Here is a 19,309-nt window from a genome sequence, read left to right as displayed (position 1 = left end):
CACACAGGAGAACCAAAATTTTATCTGAATAAGTTGTTCAAAACTGAGTCTATATGTCATGTACGGAGCCGGACATGCAGAAAATGTAAATAAGAAACAACTTATATAGTTTCTGTTGTGGTGCACATATTTGGCTGCTTCCGTGTCATTTAGGTCTAAATTTTTCCTCGATCCACTCAACCCACTTTTTCTAGCAGGGGTTAATTTGTAACATCCAATAGTATCCTGTGTGAAATACTTTCCACCGAAAAAAAATATCAGATTTAATCCGGGGGTATTTTGTAATAGTTAAATGCTTTCCATTGCTATTAATTTGTTTCTATACCCAACCATATAATAATTAAGCATGTATGTGTCTGAAAGGGTTTTAGGGGCACTGTAAAAAAGTGGGGCTTGTTTGTTTGTGGGGTAAAAGAGTTCACAGTGCTTGGTATTAACAACTCGGATAGTTTTTGATATGACATGTTATCCAGGATGCTTTTTGATAATATTCATCCAGTGTGTTTTCATATATTAAAAGGTTTTCTGGAAGCTATTTCATGGGATGTTTTACACATAGTTTTTCATCCAGGATATTATTTAATTGACAACTTTTATAAATTTTATCAAGAGTATGAATTTTGTTCACTCTATGTGAATTATATTCAGGATATTATTTAATAGTATGAAATAATATCCGGTGTACAATTAGGAATACCTCCAGCTTTTTCATAATAAATTATACTAAATATTCATTGTACAAGCAGTGGAAACAATTTGATAGGTGTGGAAATAATATCCTCCTGAAAAAAAATAATGTGAAATAATTTCTACGGGATTTGATTTCATCTAAATAGTATTATGTCTTACAAATTCTCAAACGTGGCCTTATGTCCAGAAGTCGGTCCGGGCCGCCGATCGAAGCTCTGAGTTAAAATGAGTGGGGGGGATCTTATTTCACTCGTGAATATATTTAGGCCTACGTAAGAAAAACTATTTTCACGAGCTACATTATTACAGTTTGACATTGAGCACCTTTCATTAATTTGAGAATATGCTCATATACGGACATATATGGCATATTCACTAAAACATTTATTTGTATACTTATGCAGTATGTGATATATCGTTCATATGTTAAATGCAACCTCAATTTCTATAGGTTGTATGTATGTGTATAAATAGAATAGAATAGGTTTTGTGCATAATTATATCAAAGAACCGGGGTGAAAATATCAGTCCAAGATCGCCCATTGGCCTTCAAAGAACATGCAACAAGGAATCATGCCAAGAAATACCCCTAAACATTTCTGGTCTACAGACACTAATTATCTTAGGTATTGCGATAGTACAGATGTGGTCATTAATGTATTTGTCTGAAGTTGGATTCTGGAGCCGTTTGTCTTGGCATGCTCTCATACCACAGGGCAGGCTGCAAAAAACATGGTCCCAAAACATCCTTATACCCAGGTAAAGCGACAGAGTTGCCTATATATACTCAAGTAACATAAAAAAATAAGCTAAAGTTGAAAGCGGAACAAGACATACAGAGGCCATTTGTGTCAAATGAAGCTTTAGCTAAAGTTTATAACAGTATTATATTTCCCCATTTCAGCTAATGTTTTACCGTATGGTGTAGTACAAAAAAATAAATGTAATATTGACGTCAATTCTAAGTTACAGAAGGCGGCTGCTCGCGTTTATACTTAAAATGTCACAAATAATGACTTTATCACAAAACTTATTTTCTGTACTTTGTATTCAGAAAGGTTATTTTATTTTTAAAGTACTTCACATAACACATACATATATGAATGTATTTAAATATGTACATGAAATTAGTTCACTAGAACTAGACAGAGTGTAATTAATAATTTACTTACTCCAAGATCTCGTACTGAATATTATCAACGTTCGCGGTGTCTGGCACCAGTCTATGGAATAATTTATCTGCAGCGTCAAATATTGTAATAGGCTATCGTCTTTTCAAAAATCCAATTTAGAAGATTATTTTTCAACACAAAAATAAATTTCAGGTCTATGAAAAAGTAATTGGTGTCATTTTGTATACTTATATGAAAACCCATCAGGGGCGTAGCTAGGCCCGTTTTAGTTGTACGCAAAATTACGGCGAGGGGAACTCCTGAATTTTAACGATTTTGGAGCCAGTTTTTCAGAGCCTATACTACATTCATGGTATGCATATGTGATAAATAACCTTTATTTCATCTTTAAAATGTGTGTTTTTATTTTTGTTACTTTTTCCGAAAGTACGCAACTGCGTATTTGCGTATAGGCAGCCACGCCCCTGCCCATGATATCATTGTTTTAATGTATTTGTATTTGCATGATGAATATATATAATAAAAAAAAACTCAAGTATAAACAGGGCCTAAGGAATCTTACCATATAAAAGGGGAAAAGCGAGAAGTCATTTTGTCGTATAATTTAATAGTCTTCCTCTGTCTATCTTAGCTACAGACTTTCACTTTCAATGGGCTCCCATGCTAATTTCATTAAGTTCAATGTGTTATATGGAGCTTCAACCTTAATTTTAACCTTATACAACCCATAAATGCTGCATGTTTACACTAACAGCTCTGTATATCCTAGGTCTACTTCCCTGCCGTGCCACATTACTCATATAACGTAAGAGGTTGGAATTCCGTTAGATGGCACCAAGTCAGAAAATAGCTTGCCAGATAATCTCTAGTATTGCTGGAACTGTGCCACTTAGGCTTCTAAAAGTCAGTGAGCTAAAAATGAACTGGGAATTCCCCTTAAAGGGGGTCTTCATACAGAGCTTGAAAATATATCAATTCAGTTAGTTACAGATACCATTTTGTGTAAACAAATTAAAATAATAGGATTCTATGCTAACAACAGGTTCACTTGTTCAGAATTTGTGAAGGAAAATTTCTGTGTAGTTCTACAAGCTCATTGTATGTGTCCTCCATTATTACAGTAGTTCCAATGTATGAACACACCTTTCAAATGTTTAAATAAATGGTTAAGGAGGTAAACCTAAGGTAAGGGAAACAATTCTTACAAATCATTGGAACGTTTGTATTCAGCAGTTTACATCAATCTCATGTAAGCATCAAAGTAACTTGGATTAATTTCATTCTGTTTCAAATGAAAGCTTGATAGGCTTTGGTGAAATTGAATATGATACAAACATATTACTGATTTCAAGAGTTATGTCCCTTACCCTTCATCTACCTCCTTAAGTCTTGTTCTCTTTTTTTGCTTCCGGTTGTGGTACTAAACGTTAATGAAGGGAACGAAGATTCAAATGGAAATCAAAGGGAAATATTCCAAGGACAAAGATTGGACAAACACACATACACACACAAGAAATAACCAAAATAACAGGTTTATAGTAAATGAGCAACCTAGATTCTACTAAAATCAGGGAGCATGGACCAGGTGCACCAGCAGGGCAAGCGTCTTCTTATGGCCAATTCAGGGTCGAAATTATTTCCAATATAACTGCTTATCTTGCATCTCCGCTACACTTGCTCATTTATTTTTCACTCATATTAAATGCTGTTGCTATTGTTTTCTGCAGTTACTTTATCATTATATCTTGGTCCTGGCTCCTAGGAGCCCATATAATGCATGGTATAAAGGGATGGATCTGTCCCCTATCATCCATGCCTGGTACCATTCCTATATCTTTGGATTTGATGAACAACAGCCATTTCAACTATTTTAACATACTGTATCTATAAAAAGAAAAGAGGAGACACCTGGTGGTATAGTTTATTATCACAGCTATCAAGCAGAAACAGTGGAATGTCCTGTACATTTGGTATAACACAATTAATCTGCTTTAATGTATGTTTCAATATCAGATATAAAACTGCCAAGCTGAACATTATGTTATAAATTGTATTACCCATAATGCATTCTTCATAACATTCAAACAGAAATTCTCAAGCTGAAGCTAAAAATATAAAAAAAAATAGTTATACATTGATGTCAATCATGATTCCAATATAGATTACTAATTTAAGACCTCATAAACTTCTCTGTAATATGGTCTCCTCAAGTTCAATTATACATTTCATACTTGCTACAGAGGTAGTTGTTTTAATAGGAAAACTTTCCAATTTTAAATAAAATATGAAAAGTGGTGACCTGGTGTAGATTTCACAAAAAATCTTAAGTACAAAGTTGATTGTAAGTAATGACATCACAACCTAAAAAAGCATTGTGACATCCTTACTTAAGATCAATGTCATCTTACGACTTTTTGTGAAATCAGCGCCTGGTTTACAAACTGGTTACTCTATCAAGGACTTCAGAATACTAAGCAATTTAAGTATCTGGGAAAAATAATGATTATGTAAATTCGTGTAATGAATTGCCTCATTTTAACTTTTGGAAAACTTGAATTTTAACATGTTAAACTAGCAGAGAATAAATTGTTGTATCTATATTGCATGCACTACAAGATACAACTAACATGATCAGAGAAAATATTTTAAAATCATGAAAACTTTATAAAAAAAGAAAAAAAACAAAAAAACAAAAAAATAGTTATAGTAGATTGGAATGTTAAATTTTAAGCCTTTCTATAATGACATTTTGAGATTATCAAGTAATTACTGAAGTCACACAATTCATGGAACTTGGACAATCTGATGTGCATAGATAAATTTCTTGTGATAACAGTAACCACTGTTCAATTTAGAACAAAAATAAAATACAAGTAAAAATAATTTTTCTACAAAAATATGCGGTGGGAATAGCATCATTGATTGGATCAGGAAGAAATCAACCATCATATTTGATTTAGAAGAAATTAAGACCATATCTAGAGCTTGACTGTTTCTTCTGAATATTTAAATGCATCTTTGTTTTGCTTTAAGTAACAGTCCATATAAAATTCAGACACTGTCAATATTAAAGTGATTCATGGCAAAGGAAAACCCACCGAACAAATGATACATTTTCAATTTACATATGCTATATTTATACGTAACAATTGTCCTTTCCATATTCAGATCTGTACTTTTGAGAAAATCATGCATTCATCTCCCACAAAATCAAGAACGATAACTCTTGCAAATTTCATATACAATCTATATAACTTTTATGTTAAAAGTGCAATGACCAAATGAAAAATTAAGACTAGTCATGTGATCAGTAACTGTTTCTGAACAAGAAATATTAGTGAGTTTGGTGGGTATGACATGAATGAATCACCACCGGTCTGATTTTTATACAGACTGATACTTAAATCCTCAAAAATTGAACAAAAAAAATTAAGAGTTCTGGCCTGAGTTGCATAAAAAATCTCAAATTGAGATTTCCCTAAAATCTTTAATTTCAAGTGATTTGATTGGTTGGAATTTGAGGAATGATTTGAGGAAAATCTTAAATTGAGATTCTTTATGAAACCAAATCCTGAAATTATAAATGATCAAAATATTAATTGTACAAAATGATGGAAATAACCAACTTCAGAATTCTAGAACAAATGCAATAAGGTTCATTACAACCATTGTTTTTACTTAAAAATCTTCAATGCATTTAACTTATTATTGTGTGTATCCCTACGCAAAACATGTAGTAATAGCTCTACAAATATACAAAATATAAAACAGTACAAAATAATTACAGGTAAAATATTTTACTGTCATTGAGAACTGGTCATATTCATCTAATGATAAAAATAGCTACAAAAAGAAACTGTAGACACAAGGAAGTATGAAAACAATTGATCTATTTCAATCTCTTAATTTTTTTGTCAGTATAAATTGATATTATGAAAAAAAATGCAGCAATATTTTCTGTCCTTTTGTGTGGAATTCATGCATTAATGCTTTGAGACAGGTATTATGAGACAAAAATAATTATGCCTTTAAGATTTTGTCATTATTGGATAAAATTTAGATTTTAAAATTATGCGTAGAGCTTTATTACAAGACAATAAATAGTTTTGTTACTTTGAAATGTAGAGATTTTTTTTATTGTGGAATGATAGAGACAAGGAAACTAGACTTGGAATATCATCACATCAAGATTTATAATGCTCTAATAAATCTGTAATTCATTGACATTTTGACTGGCAGTTTCAAATGGAAATAGACATGAATGAAGACTAAAATTCTACTCATAAATTTAAAAGCATTTCTTTTTTCTTAAACACTTCATGTTGAAAATAACAGAATAATAAGACAAACTGATTTGTAGCTGGACACACAGCAGACAAAAGGTCAGTAAGTAGAACATGGCCTCTTTACAGGAAAGATTTTAAGTAACCGAAGTGAAACAAATATGAACTAAAATAGAATGAACCTCCTAGAACATCAAGGTATGCTAGAATATCTCCTAGAACATCAAGTTATGCTAGAATATTTCCTAGAACAACAAAGGTATGCAAGAATATATCCTAGAACATTAAGGCGATAGAAAATCTCCTAAAGCATGAAAATACTGGAGCATCTCCTAAGACACAGTCTTAAACATACTATGCTAGAACAATAACTAGAACAAATCATACTAAACTTCGTCTTAGAACATCTCCTAGAACATACCATGCTATACATACAGGACATAAAGGTATTCTGGAATATCTTCTAGAATACGAAGGTGTGTTTGAACATATATCACAGAACATTACCAATTTTATACACATAAAACTAGTATAGACTCTACTACCGTCAATGTACATAATAAATAAAACAAAACATTATGTCCAACAAAAACAACATACTGTAACATGATATGTATATAATAAATTAACATCAATCTTAGTACATTCAATCAACCTGGGTACTACATCATAGGAATATGTGTACCATATAATAGTAATCTGGGTTTCACATCATAGGAATATGTGTACCATATAATAGTAATCTGGGTTTCACATCATAGGAATATGTGTACCATATCATAGTTAATCTGGGTATAAATACAATGGTTTTGTTGCTGCACTTGCAATATTAAAAAATCTAATTTCAGCATTATTCCAGAAATATAACCTACCCTAAAACTGGAAAATTTGGCTTCATGGAAATACTGCTCTAAAGAACGTATCAGATATATTAAGCAGTGTATGTATATGTTAATAATGAGTAAGAATGACAAAAAATAGCTTAATTAATAATGAATAAATGAATTTATTCCATTTGATTGATATTTTACTAATGTAGTGTAGCCCTAAAACTTGTTTTCATAGATAATTTAATACATAAGTCTAATGGGGGACTCTAATAGACCACACAGGCGACGTGTACTGTATCCATGGTTTTAATCCAGAGTTGCAGTCTTTAAGGAAATAAATTGTTTGGAAATTTCTGTGAATTGCTGGCCTGCAGAAACTAACTGTCACCATTATTTAACCTAGCTTTAAAATACTGCCAAATATTGATGTTTGTTTGAAAAGGAAGTTTAATGTCTATTGAGAAATCCTAAATGTAGTTGTTCAGGAACATCTATACTCTCCATGGCTATACTGGAAGGATTGAATGGGAACGTTACGGGGAATGAATATTTTGTGTCCATTAACAGTGTATTGTCTGATCCTTGTCGATCTTGTAATCTCTTCTGAATCTTACGTATAAAACTGATTGGTACTCGTTCCTCAAACTCATCAACAGGTGTGTATAGGTTTAATATTTTCACAATCTACAACACAAACAATAGTTTTTTTTAACAAGAAACCCTAAATAAATCCAGTATATTTGATAATTTTTGTGGGGTGTTAATTCCAGCACATTTTTTGCAGTCTGTGTAAAACCCCTTAACTATATTCTGTGAAATATCTACCTAGAGCCTAAGTACTATGTGCAACATAAACATTTTTGGTATAGCTTCTTTGCCTCAAAATTTAACACAGTATACATTGATATTCACATTGCATGTCAAATTCTATATATGCTTTGTGTAATTTAACTTCTTAAAGAATCTTAATTTCCTTTTTCATTCAGGAAAAAATGAAGGTCAAAGTTTGAAAATTCAAAGGATAGAATATAATTTATTTTTCAATACTAAGCTAAAAACATACAGAAGAATAGTGGCCTGTAACATACAAATGTTTGACACACTTAAGCAACAGATGTTTCCAGAAAAGCGGAAGAGGGGACACATTTCCACCTTTTTGATGGAGTCCCAATTGCATTTTGTTTTCTATGTGCCCAGGTTTCTTGTGGTTAGTTTGGAATAAATTTCATATTAGTGAATACATGACTAAGTCCCATACCTGTGGAGTGGTTAGTTTAGAACACATTTCACATATACTATCAACATCTGCTTCTGTTTTCCTAGCCTGTAATAACTGAGAGGCTTGAGTAATGGGTTCTAATGCTGTCAGTGCACCAGATTCTTGTAATTTGTTGTCACGTAACCATTGTTCTAAGTGACTCAAGTTATACCTAAAAACGCACAAATTAAGTTATACTAATATACAAAACTACACAGTTCAAGTTTTACAATATATGACCAGACACACATAACAAACACATAGACCAACAGCTCAAGCAACTACATTATATATAAAGTGTAATTGGGCCAAGTGTTTTTGCTCTTTAGAATTAAAATTTTGTATTTATTTAGACAGTATTTTAAGTGAAGAAACTCCATGTATCTTTATTTTATAAATACAGGTATGAGAAACATGAATGTTGACCATAATTCAATCCTTTCCTTCATAGTATAAACTAGACTACCAATCAGTTATTACCTGATCTGCATGCCTTTAGACCAATTGCACATATCTTTACGTAGAAGTAGATTATTGAGAGCACCTGCTGCTACAAAGTAGTAGAGCTGACGAAAAATTTGTTTGATTAATTCAGGATCCACAGCATGCTGGGTTAAAATCTGACTATATTTGTTCATCTAAAAAGGAATAAATAATGATATGTTCAGGCAAACTGCTTAACTGGACTTAATATAATAACAGATGCTGAATGAAAAGTATGTACTGGTAGGTAATCTGACAATGAACTTCTAAATGTAGTTACAAGATTGTTTTGCAATGGAATGTAAGAGCAACGGCTGGTGAACATTAAAGCTGTCCAAGTCTAACTCTTCTTAAATTTTGTCAAATCAAAATGGCTGTGTAAGATGATCACATTAATATGATATCATAACACACTGATTTCTACATAACTACAATAAAAATATTATGACGTTAAATGTTTACCAATGGTATCACTTTGTAATTGATACTTACAGATTTCATCAAAGAATCAAGAGACAGTTCTTTGTCCTCTAGTTCTCCAGCAGTACTGGATGATCTTCCCCTCATACCAGATGGTTTAGAGGCTGTTAGACCTGCTATAGCTTCATGCTCTAAAACTGCTGGAACTGTAATATCATACAATATCTTATAAAAATTGCTGGTAGATTTTCATAAATTTGGAAGAACCATGTGTTATTGCTATACAATTATAAATGAATTTATATTGTAAATAATTGTTACAAAGATATTCTAAACAGGTCATAGGTCGACATTCTGTCATGTGAGTACTTCTAGAGTTTGATAAGGCCAGACAGCCAGAGTGGTCAGGTCAATAAACACCAGACAATACTCAGACCCTGAGGTCATAGGTCAACTTTCTGTCATGTGACTTACCTATTGTCTGTTGTACAGCTTCCTGCATCTGTTTAATAAGAGTTTGGTAAACCCAGACAGCCAGGTCACTGAACACCTGACGGTACTCAGAGAGGTCAAAATTACGTAGGCAGTGTTCATTCTGACGGGGAGTATTATCAGACTGGAAAGCCTGTAAACAGAAAAGAAGACATGTCACAAATACAAGTTTAAACTTAAGGAAGTAGAAGGTAAAGAACACAACTTACACACATCATTGGAATGTCTGTATTCAGCATTTTGTATCAATCTCATGAGAGCATCAAAGTAACTTGATTGATTTCATTCTGTTTCAAATGAAAGCTTGATAAGCTTTGGTGAAATTGAATATGATACAAACATATCACTGATTTCAAGAGTTATGTCCCTTACCCTAGGTCTACCTCCTTAAGGCGATGCTTGTGAGTGATATTTCGTTTGCAATATTAAACATTTTTAACCTTAAATTGAATTATCTCCCTTTTTTAAGAATCTGGAAAGCATTTTGGTTCATGATATATTGGTACTTAAGGATTAATCAAATCAACCCTATGGAGATCTGAGATAAAAGGAAAGAATATGACACAAAAGATTACATAAATTACATGCTCTTTCAAACATTACAAAGTTATAGTGTTATTGGTTGAATTTAAATGGGTAGAATCGAATTTGAACATTTCATGCTCATAAACAAACAAGATGTTGCACGCTACATTGAGCTAAGAATACTACACTCAACCATTTCAGTCGAAAAGATGGGAAAGGGAGACATGGTACAATTATCATCATGTAGAAGTAATTTGCCAAATATCTAAGCATACCCTTCAGTAGAAGCTGAGAAATCTGTGACAAAAAAAGTGTAACAGACAGATGGACAAGGTGACTGCAATATCACCCCACTCTAATGAGTTGGGGTATAATAATAATAAAACCAACATACATACATGGAATAAGACCGAGTGCAATAAAAACTTACTTTCTCTCCACTATACTGTTTGAGTGTGTGAAGCAGACGGCAAGTGTTGGCAAGCCATAATGTTACTCTCTCCAAGTCACCATGGTGTTTCTAGAAAACAAAGTTATAAGATAAGATAGCAAAACTACATTAGTCACCGAAGATTATTGCCTAGAAACTATATACAGGCAAAATTATTTCAAATGATTTTCACATGAATTTTACATGATTTTCACCTGAATTGAGCAAATAAACTTTAAGACAGAGTTCATGTGAAATTCAGGTGAATCAAGCCTTCACATGAAATTCATGTGAAACATTCACATGAAATTAATGTAAAATGAATTTCATGTGAAGCTCGATTAACATGAATTTCACGTGAAAAATATTTGCCTGTATATGTAATACTATGGACTAGTCACACATTTACACTTCTAGTGTTTCACAGGCAACTGAAAAACAAACATCAAACACTGTATTTTTCATTTAAATAGCAATGAAATGGAGAACTTAAGATTGTACTGTGAATCATAATTCAGAAAATGTTTTATAAAAGCATAATTATCTCTCAGATTGTTCTCTTTGTTAAATATAAACCAGATACAAGCTTACACTTTCCACTATTCTCCATTCTCTGTCAGATTTAACCTAAAAAGTTAGATATCAATTGATGAAGGCATTAAACTTTCTGAGAATACATTACTTGCATATTAAGTTTCAAATCAACTTATTGATAGGCACATGGGTCGAAGAAAACATTACAGATCTTTACCTTGACACATTTTTTAATACCATTGATTGTGTTGGTGAGTAAACTTCTGACTTTTTCATCATCATTGACATAATCAGTATGTCTGACACACATGAACAGGACATAGGCTGGTAACCCAGGTAGTAATCCTACAGCTACACGGGGCTTCAAATCTGTAAAAAAAAACAAACAAACTGACAAAGGTAGGTAACCTAAACATAAATCCTATAATAAAGGAAGTAACCCAGGCAGTAATCCTACAGTAGACAGACCTTCAAATATGTCAAATATAAACTAACTGTACAAACTGACATAGGAGGGTAACCTGGGTAGTAATAGGGCTAAAATCTGACAAAAAGTTTTTACAAAGGGAGGTAAACCCGGCAGTATTCCTATGATTATATGGAGCTTTAAATCTAAAAAAAAAAAGTTTTTACAAACTGACATTATAAGGGAGGTAACCAAGGAGCTATTCAGTTCTTCAAATCTGTACAGCATTTGACCAAGGTTCAAAGTTTTAACATTCGTCACATCTGCTCTAAATTGCTTAATACAAATGTAAATTCATAACTTATTAATAGCACACTTAAATAACTGTTGAATCAGATATGTACATTGTTTTGTCAGAGGAGTTTTCCAATATAGTATCCATTGTATATTATGTGGCTTGATCTTATGACTGAAAGAACATTGTACTTCTTTAGAAGAGAGTAATTAATTTGAATGAATGCTTACAATATACTGAGCAATAAAATTCATTTATCTTGAAAAAGTGCAGCCATAAACCAAAACTTACAGAAGTATATTGACCCATGATCAGACTTTTGACTACAGATGTAAACTCACTCATGATTAGATTTTTTACTACAGATGCAAACTGACCCATGATCAGTTTTTTTTTACTACAGATGTAAACTCACCCATGACCAGGTTTTTGACTACAAATGTAAACTCACCCATGATCAGGTTATTGACTACAGACATAAACTCAACAGTGATCAGATTTTTTACTACAGATGTAAACTGACCCATGACCAGGTTTTTGACCACAGATATAAACTCACCAATGATCAGGTTTTTGACTACAGATGTAAACTCACCCATGTTCAGATTTTTGATTACAGATGTAAACTCACCCATGTTCAGATTTTTGACTACAAATGTAAACTCACCCATGATCAGATTTTTTATGAGAGCTTGTTCATCTTCCTTTCTGTATTCTAGCATTCCCATATAGTTCCTTTCTCTGGTATGTTTAACACTGGCTACATTACCAACACTCTGACTTTCATCCTTGTCGATCTCAGCAGCAATCTCAGCAGCTATAATCACACATATATACATTAGATACACAGTAAGGGTATAATTTTTTTCACTCAATACTGTAAACCATAATATTTTTAAGGCCGTTTTATTTTTCCCTATTTTCAGGCTAAGACCTGTAACAGGAAAATCAAACCGTCCCAAATATTTTATGAAGAACATTTTAACATAATCTGAGGTCCAATTGCGAATTAAAAACTGCTTGAAAGTTTACAGTAAAAAGAGTTCTACTCTTAGATATCTGATCAGAGATGATTTTACAAAGTCAACAAACAAAGTGGAAATTGGCAAAATCGGAAGTAAATATACAGTAAAAAAAAGAATCGTAATGGTAAAATCCAGATTTGAAATAGCAGAAATCCGCTAAAAAACAGAAGAAAATTATCCCTGTCTAATGTTCAAAATGATGGAAGTCATTCTTTTTACACTAACCAAAGTCTTCACAAACAATCTAAGTTCACATTTCCTTCCATATGTCATTCCTGCCAAGTTTGTATAAAATCTAAGCAGTAATTTCTAAGGAGTAGATATTAAAGAAAGACAACAAACATGACAGTGGCTCTGAAAGGCCAGGGGCACTCCAGTGACTACTAGGTGGCAGAAACTCTGAAAGGCCAGGGGCACTCCAGTGACTACTAGGTGGCAGAAACTCTGAAAGACGAGGGGCACTCCAGTGACTACTAGGTGGCAGAAACTCTGAAAGGCCAGGGGCACTCCAGTGACTACTAGGTGGCAGAAACTCTGAAAGACAAGGGGCACTCCAGTGACTACTATGTGGCAGAAACTCTGAAAGACGAGGGGCACTCCAGTGACTACTAGGTGGCAGAAACTCTGAAAGGCCAGGGGCACTCCAGTGACTACTAGGTGGCAGAAACTCTGAAAGACGAGGGGCACTCCAGTGACTACTATGTGGCAGAAACTCTGAAAGGCGAGGGGCACTCCAGTGACTACTAGGTGGCAGAAACTCTGAAAGGCGAGGGGCACTCCAGTGACTACTAGTTTTTTCTATATAATCAACCCATTGTTTGAGCTAAATTGAGTGGATTGGGACTGGGAACTGCCTGTGCATGATAACATAAATTTACTTTAAAAACCAACAATCCAAAGTAGTAAGTAATATAGTACCTTCCCCATCTTTGAGACGTTTAGCGTATGTTTTCAGCATCTTTTTCAGTTTACGTATCTGATCTTGGTTTTTGTCAAGAGATTCTCTCAAGTCCTGTAAAAAACAGAGGAATGTTATTAATTATTAAGTATAAGTATCATCAGCTTGCTGGATGGTCTACTCTATTGGAACTGCCTATATATATACCTACCAAGAAACAATTTGATCTCTTATGTGAAGTACTTGGATACTGTTAGCAAATTAATTTTTTTAAGCAAGAAAATATCATGAAAATAAATCATCATGAATGAGTCCCTTTAATATTGAATACATAAAAATTGTAGTGTTACGTGCAGAAAAAAGTAGTAAAATTCAATTAATATCCTGAAACTTAAAAATAACTATAGAATTCATTGACGTGTAATCAAAATCTTCTGAAAGGTTAGGGAGGTAGATCTAGGGTAAGGGATTTAATTCTTGAAATCAGTGATATGTTTGTATCATATTCAATATCACCAAAGCCCATCAAACTTTCATTTGAAATAGATTGAAATCAGTCAAAGTAACTTTGATGCTTAAATGAGATTGATGTAAACTGCTGAATACAAACATTCCAATGATTTGTAAGAGCTGTGTCCCTTAATCCTTCAGTCAAAATGATGATGTGCAGTCACATTTTATGTAAGTTGTTTCTAACATAGCAAGTTATACACAAACAAATTATGGTTCAATTTTGTCAGATTTGTCTGTAGAGTTTCCTCACAAATATTCATCAAAGAAAATCTTTCAATGTCAAACAATTGGTTAAATATAAGTATCTGAACTTCTAAGGCCATCAGATTTTTAGCACATACCAGATTTTCAGATGTCAGTCTGGTAATTTCATGCTGCATAGTAGCCTCAATCTTAGCCTCAGGTCCAAGCTGAAGATTCTGTAATAAAAGTCAATATCAGTTCAGTGAGTGAACAGATTGTTTCAGATCATATCATACCCAGAGACCTATAGTTAGTTAATCTATTTTTATCAGAAATTTCCAAATATTATTTTTGATTGTCAATAAAGACTTTATGAAGTGAATTAAGTAAACAAATGTTGTGCAAAAATACTGACATAGTTCAGAACAGAAGTTGTGACATGTAGAAAAGTTATATCTAACTTGGTTTAGTTGAACTTTGGTTAGCACACAAAATACAGGACTAAAGTAACAGAGGCATACTTTGGGAACTACATGGAGACATCAAAGACAAGACTCCATGCACAAACAGTATCAGATGCTTAATTAATGACAATATGGTATGCTCCAATCAAGACAACTCATTCATTTGGAAGAGAAAAAAAAAGCCCAACAGTGCATGCAACAGAAGCCACTGTACAAAGAAAGATAACTCTCAAATGTAACTTAGAAACCAGCAAAAAAATATTGTGCAACTCAGACCAGTTAAAGACATTGTATGCCATTAAAGTGCAACATGTAAAGACCACCTGGAAACTTATAACCACCAAATCATCATATGTACCCTTATTTATGGAAAAGGTTTGGGGAATTAAAAAGTTTACTTGTTAACCCTAGAAATGAAAGTCCTAATAAACCTTTCATGTTTATAATTTTAGTCAAAATTCTGAAATAAGTTATGCCAGTTTCACTAAGAAAGTAAAAGCTCAAGTGAAATTACACGAAACTGATAGGAAAACATTGACATTTTGTATTAATAAAACTATAATTTCATCTGATGTTATTTTCAAATGCATTAAGGCTTTACAAGATATTTTAAAGCTTTTGGCTGTGAAGGTACTTCGTGATATAATTTTTACACAGAAAACATATAGAATGTATACTGATGTGCATTTATCAATGTATATCAAAGATTCAGTAACTACAACTAGAGTGAAGCCGAGTGTTCACATCTACAACTAGAGTGAAACCAGATGTTCACATCTACAACTAGAGTGAAACCAGATGTTCACATCTACATCAAAGTACATAGGTTAGATATGTGGTCAGACAAAAAAGTATATTGCAACAGAGCAGGGGTTCAAATTGAGGTGGTCTGAGGTCCAGGACCCTCTATTTCTGACTTATGACTGTTTAAATTTTATTTCCTAAGGCCTTGATATTTGAGTCTTTTCACAGACACTTATTGTTGACTTTTAGTTTTCCTCATGTTGACCATTAATTTAAAACTTGGGAAGGTCCAGGACTTTCCAAGCTTGAAAGTTGACTTGATCTGCTGAGTGATACCAAATTTCATATCTACATCAAAGTTTATAGGTTAGATATTGTAGTTTGATGAACACCTTATCATGGAATAAAACAGGAAAAGCAAATAGTAACAGAAGTTTCTGGTTTGTGGTGACTCAATAACTCCGGGTGAATTTATTCTTTCACAAATGAGTTGAGGAAAAAGAAAAGAAGAGAGAGAGAAAAATTAGAACAAAACTGCAATCTTTTTATATAATAACCTGGATAAATCTTCCACTCATGGAAGTAAACTTGATCCCTTAAGGAACAGCAAAAACTCACAGAGAGAGTGAAAGAGAGAGTAAAGAAGATATACAACAAAATGGCAATCTGTTTATATTGAAATGTAACCAACATACATCACAGATCTAGCTTTATAATGGATGGTATACAAAGCTTAAAAGGAATTGATGTGATTTTACATGCAATAAAAAACATAACAATGTGCATATAAAACCCCAAAACTTAGTCAACTCTAGATTAGTAAACCATGTATAAATATAATTACTTTGGGAATCTGTCAAAAATTCTTGACTTGCTTCTCTAATAAAATGGTTACTTACTGATTGAACTAAATCAGGTCAAATTAACTTTGAAAAAAGAACTCACAAATTCAAATATAAATATCAAAAAGAAAATTAAATGTGTATAAACTAAAACAGGCTTGGTGAACTTAATTTTTATACAGAAAAAAGAGGAAATGTGAATAAATTTTTAAAATGGTCTTAATATAATAACTTATTTTACAAGTTCAGTTAAAATCTCATCAAAAAGGATTCATTTGTCAAGAATTTTTTGTGAGATCCTCTCTTTGCCTGAATACCTACACGGGTAATACTGTTATGCTGAAATAAAGAATTATCACTAAGGCTCCACCTTACTGAAGATATGACCATGAAATTCATCACCCGTCCCAAAGGCTATTATAACTTAGACTCCACCTTATTGAAGACATGTCCATTAAATTCACCCATCCCAGAGGCTATTATCACTTAGGCTCCACCTTACTGAATATATGACAATTAAAGGCATCACCCATCCCAGAGGCTATTATCACTTAGGCTCCACCTCATTGAAGATATGTTTATTAAATTCACCCATCCCAGAGAGTATTATCACTTGGGCTCCACCTTACTGAATATATGACAATTAAAGGCATCACCCGTCCCACAGGCTATTATCACTTAAGCTTCACCTTATTGAAGGTATGACCATTAAATTCACCCGTCCCAGAGGGTTTTCTCCAGCCCAGTTGTAAGACTTATACCATAGATTATTTACCAAAATTTGCAGTATCACCAAATTCAAAACCCCTAAAACGTCTTTCCCTGTGGCAGAACTACTCATGCTGATCAAACTTTCTTTTCCAATAATTTTGGCTTTGAGTAGTTCTTGTGTACAATTAATGAATTAATAATGTATTTTGTTCTAATACTGCTGCTGAGTGATTACAGCTACTGAAATTTGCAATATTTACATGTATGATTGATACTTTGTATTCAGAATTCACCTTACCGAAGAGAGACCATAAAATTCATTAAGTAGCTTAAGCTGAAGATATAACCATTCACCTGTGATGTGACGCACATGCTCAGTAACTGTCAAAGCTTTTATTCTTCCAAAATGGCCATTATAAAAAAAAATTACAAGCCATGGAAAGTTTTAAAATGAAAAATATTCTCTCTAATTGGCCCCAAGGATTCCTAGATATATCCCACATGATTTTGTTTAACCAAATCCATCAGCCTTAGCCTTTACCTTCACATATTTGCATAGAAAAGCAGTAAGTTTATACATTGAAAAGACAAAGTATTTACAGGAGAAAAGGGCAAAGTACTTACAATTGTAAAAAAAAATAACAACAAAAAAATAATAAAAAAGGGAAAAAAACTTTCAAAATAATTTGTTTTAAAATTTCACACTTACACCTTCCTCCACTTAAGAAAAACATGACTTTAAAAAGTTCCAATCTCCATTTTGAATTTAAGTGAAGATTTTTAACATCTAAAATTCCTTGAATTCAAAAAAAGAAATCCCTTGAAAACTGTTCCTCATTAACTTTCATTAAATCCTAATTAGCTTATGATCAGAAATGTATTAAGTGCTCCAGCCAGAAATTTTTTGTAGACTTCAAAACAAGGGTTCTGGTCTTAACTCCCCCATTTACATTATTGAGTTAACCCCCTTTCATCACACTTGACAGTGTTATCTATCTTACCTCCTGAATAATCTTTTGTTGTTTATCATTTTCTTCTTTCAGATTCTTCAGCTGTTTCTTCAAATCTTGTTCTTTTTTCTTTGAATCTTTCTCTGTTTTCTGCAGCTGGTTTTCTAATAATCTGTTCAATATATTCATAATTTTTATGATCATACCATGAAACCTGTCTAAACCGGTGAACACAGAACTAATTTTAGGCCAAACTCAAGCCAGTATAACAATCATTAGTAAACTGAGTGATAATGCTGCTTCCCTTTCAGTACTGTGAAAGTGCTATTCTTCGTAGGATACCAATTTTTGTGGTGTACGTGGGTAGACCAAACTATGAAATTTGGTTCCCAATGAAAAGGAGAATCCCATCGGTTTGTATAATGAAAACCTCAAAACCATGAATTCACTAATGCACAAACTTGTGTTTCTCCCATAATCCACGAAAATTGGTATCCTCAAATTAATGTACTTTCACAGTATTCTGTTTTCTGATTTTCTCAAGAACTCTATAAGGGGTTAAATTTGATTTTATTTCTTAAAAAAGGATTAAATAATGCATGAAGAAAGCCTTCATTGCATGCTTTATTACTTTCTCCATCCAGTGCTTGCTTTATTACTTTCTCCACCCAGTGATTTATTACTTTCTCCATCCAGTGATTGCTTTATTACTTTCTCCACCCAATGATTGCTTTATTACTTTCTCCACCCAGTGATTTATTACTTTCTCTGCCCAGTGCTTGCTTTATTACTTTCTCCACCCAGTGATTTATTATTTTCTCCATCCAGTGATTTATTACTTTCTCCACCCAGTGATTGCTTTATTACTTTCTCAACCTAGTGGTTGCTTTCATTAATTTCTAAAACTACTGTGAAAGTACTATTGTTCATGGGGAACCAATTTTCAAGGTTTTCGTGGGTAAGTAGAACCACAAATTTAATAATCCTTGTTTTCCTTCCCTAATCAACAAAAATTGGTATCCATGAATTACAGTACTTTCACAGTTAAGTTTATTACAGAAATGTAATGTGAATATTGGTGTCATATTGGTAGGTCATTACATACAACCAATTCACTCCCGACTTTGTTGTGAAAGTGACTACTAGCTTTGAATTACAAAATCTAGTTATCTCACTGGAAGAAATGTAACACTTAACTTG

At 32.9% G+C, this 19,309-nt stretch overlaps 1 protein-coding gene across 15 annotated transcripts in view; it reads right to left on the bottom strand.

Annotated features, from left to right (window-relative positions):
- Nucleotides 1-3,730: 3,730 nt before the first annotated feature.
- Nucleotides 3,731-19,309, bottom strand: part of LOC148596625 (unconventional myosin-Va-like) — a 75,450-nt gene continuing 59,871 nt past the window's right edge. For 13 of the 15 annotated variants that reach the window (XM_088564009.1, XM_088564010.1, XM_088564011.1 and 10 more), the window contains 12 exons: nucleotides 18,161-18,281; nucleotides 16,770-16,787; nucleotides 14,557-14,634; nucleotides 13,723-13,816; nucleotides 12,447-12,596; nucleotides 11,296-11,447; nucleotides 10,545-10,634; nucleotides 9,572-9,722; nucleotides 9,170-9,303; nucleotides 8,675-8,832; nucleotides 8,195-8,366; nucleotides 3,731-7,620 (listed from right to left, as the gene is read on the bottom strand). In XM_088564009.1, the coding sequence (XP_088420135.1) occupies nucleotides 7,384-7,620; nucleotides 8,195-8,366; nucleotides 8,675-8,832; nucleotides 9,170-9,303; nucleotides 9,572-9,722; nucleotides 10,545-10,634; nucleotides 11,296-11,447; nucleotides 12,447-12,596; nucleotides 13,723-13,816; nucleotides 14,557-14,634; nucleotides 16,770-16,787; nucleotides 18,161-18,281 (1,555 nt within the window). In that variant the 3' untranslated portion in view covers nucleotides 3,731-7,383. The remainder of the gene's footprint in view (nucleotides 7,621-8,194; nucleotides 8,367-8,674; nucleotides 8,833-9,169; nucleotides 9,304-9,571; nucleotides 9,723-10,544; nucleotides 10,635-11,295; nucleotides 11,448-12,446; nucleotides 12,597-13,722; nucleotides 13,817-14,556; nucleotides 14,635-16,769; nucleotides 16,788-18,160; nucleotides 18,282-19,309) is intronic. The other 2 variants (XM_088564005.1, XM_088564016.1) reach the window with 1 other exon arrangement.

This window comes from Perna viridis, chromosome 15 (genome assembly GCF_037379345.1).
Source record: "Perna viridis isolate PV_CMFRI_1.1 ecotype Kerala chromosome 15, ASM3737934v1, whole genome shotgun sequence".
NCBI lineage: Eukaryota > Metazoa > Mollusca > Bivalvia > Mytilida > Mytilidae > Perna > Perna viridis.
The sequence above is the reverse complement of the archived record's forward strand: the minus strand, read 5'-3'. Positions and strand labels throughout refer to the sequence as shown.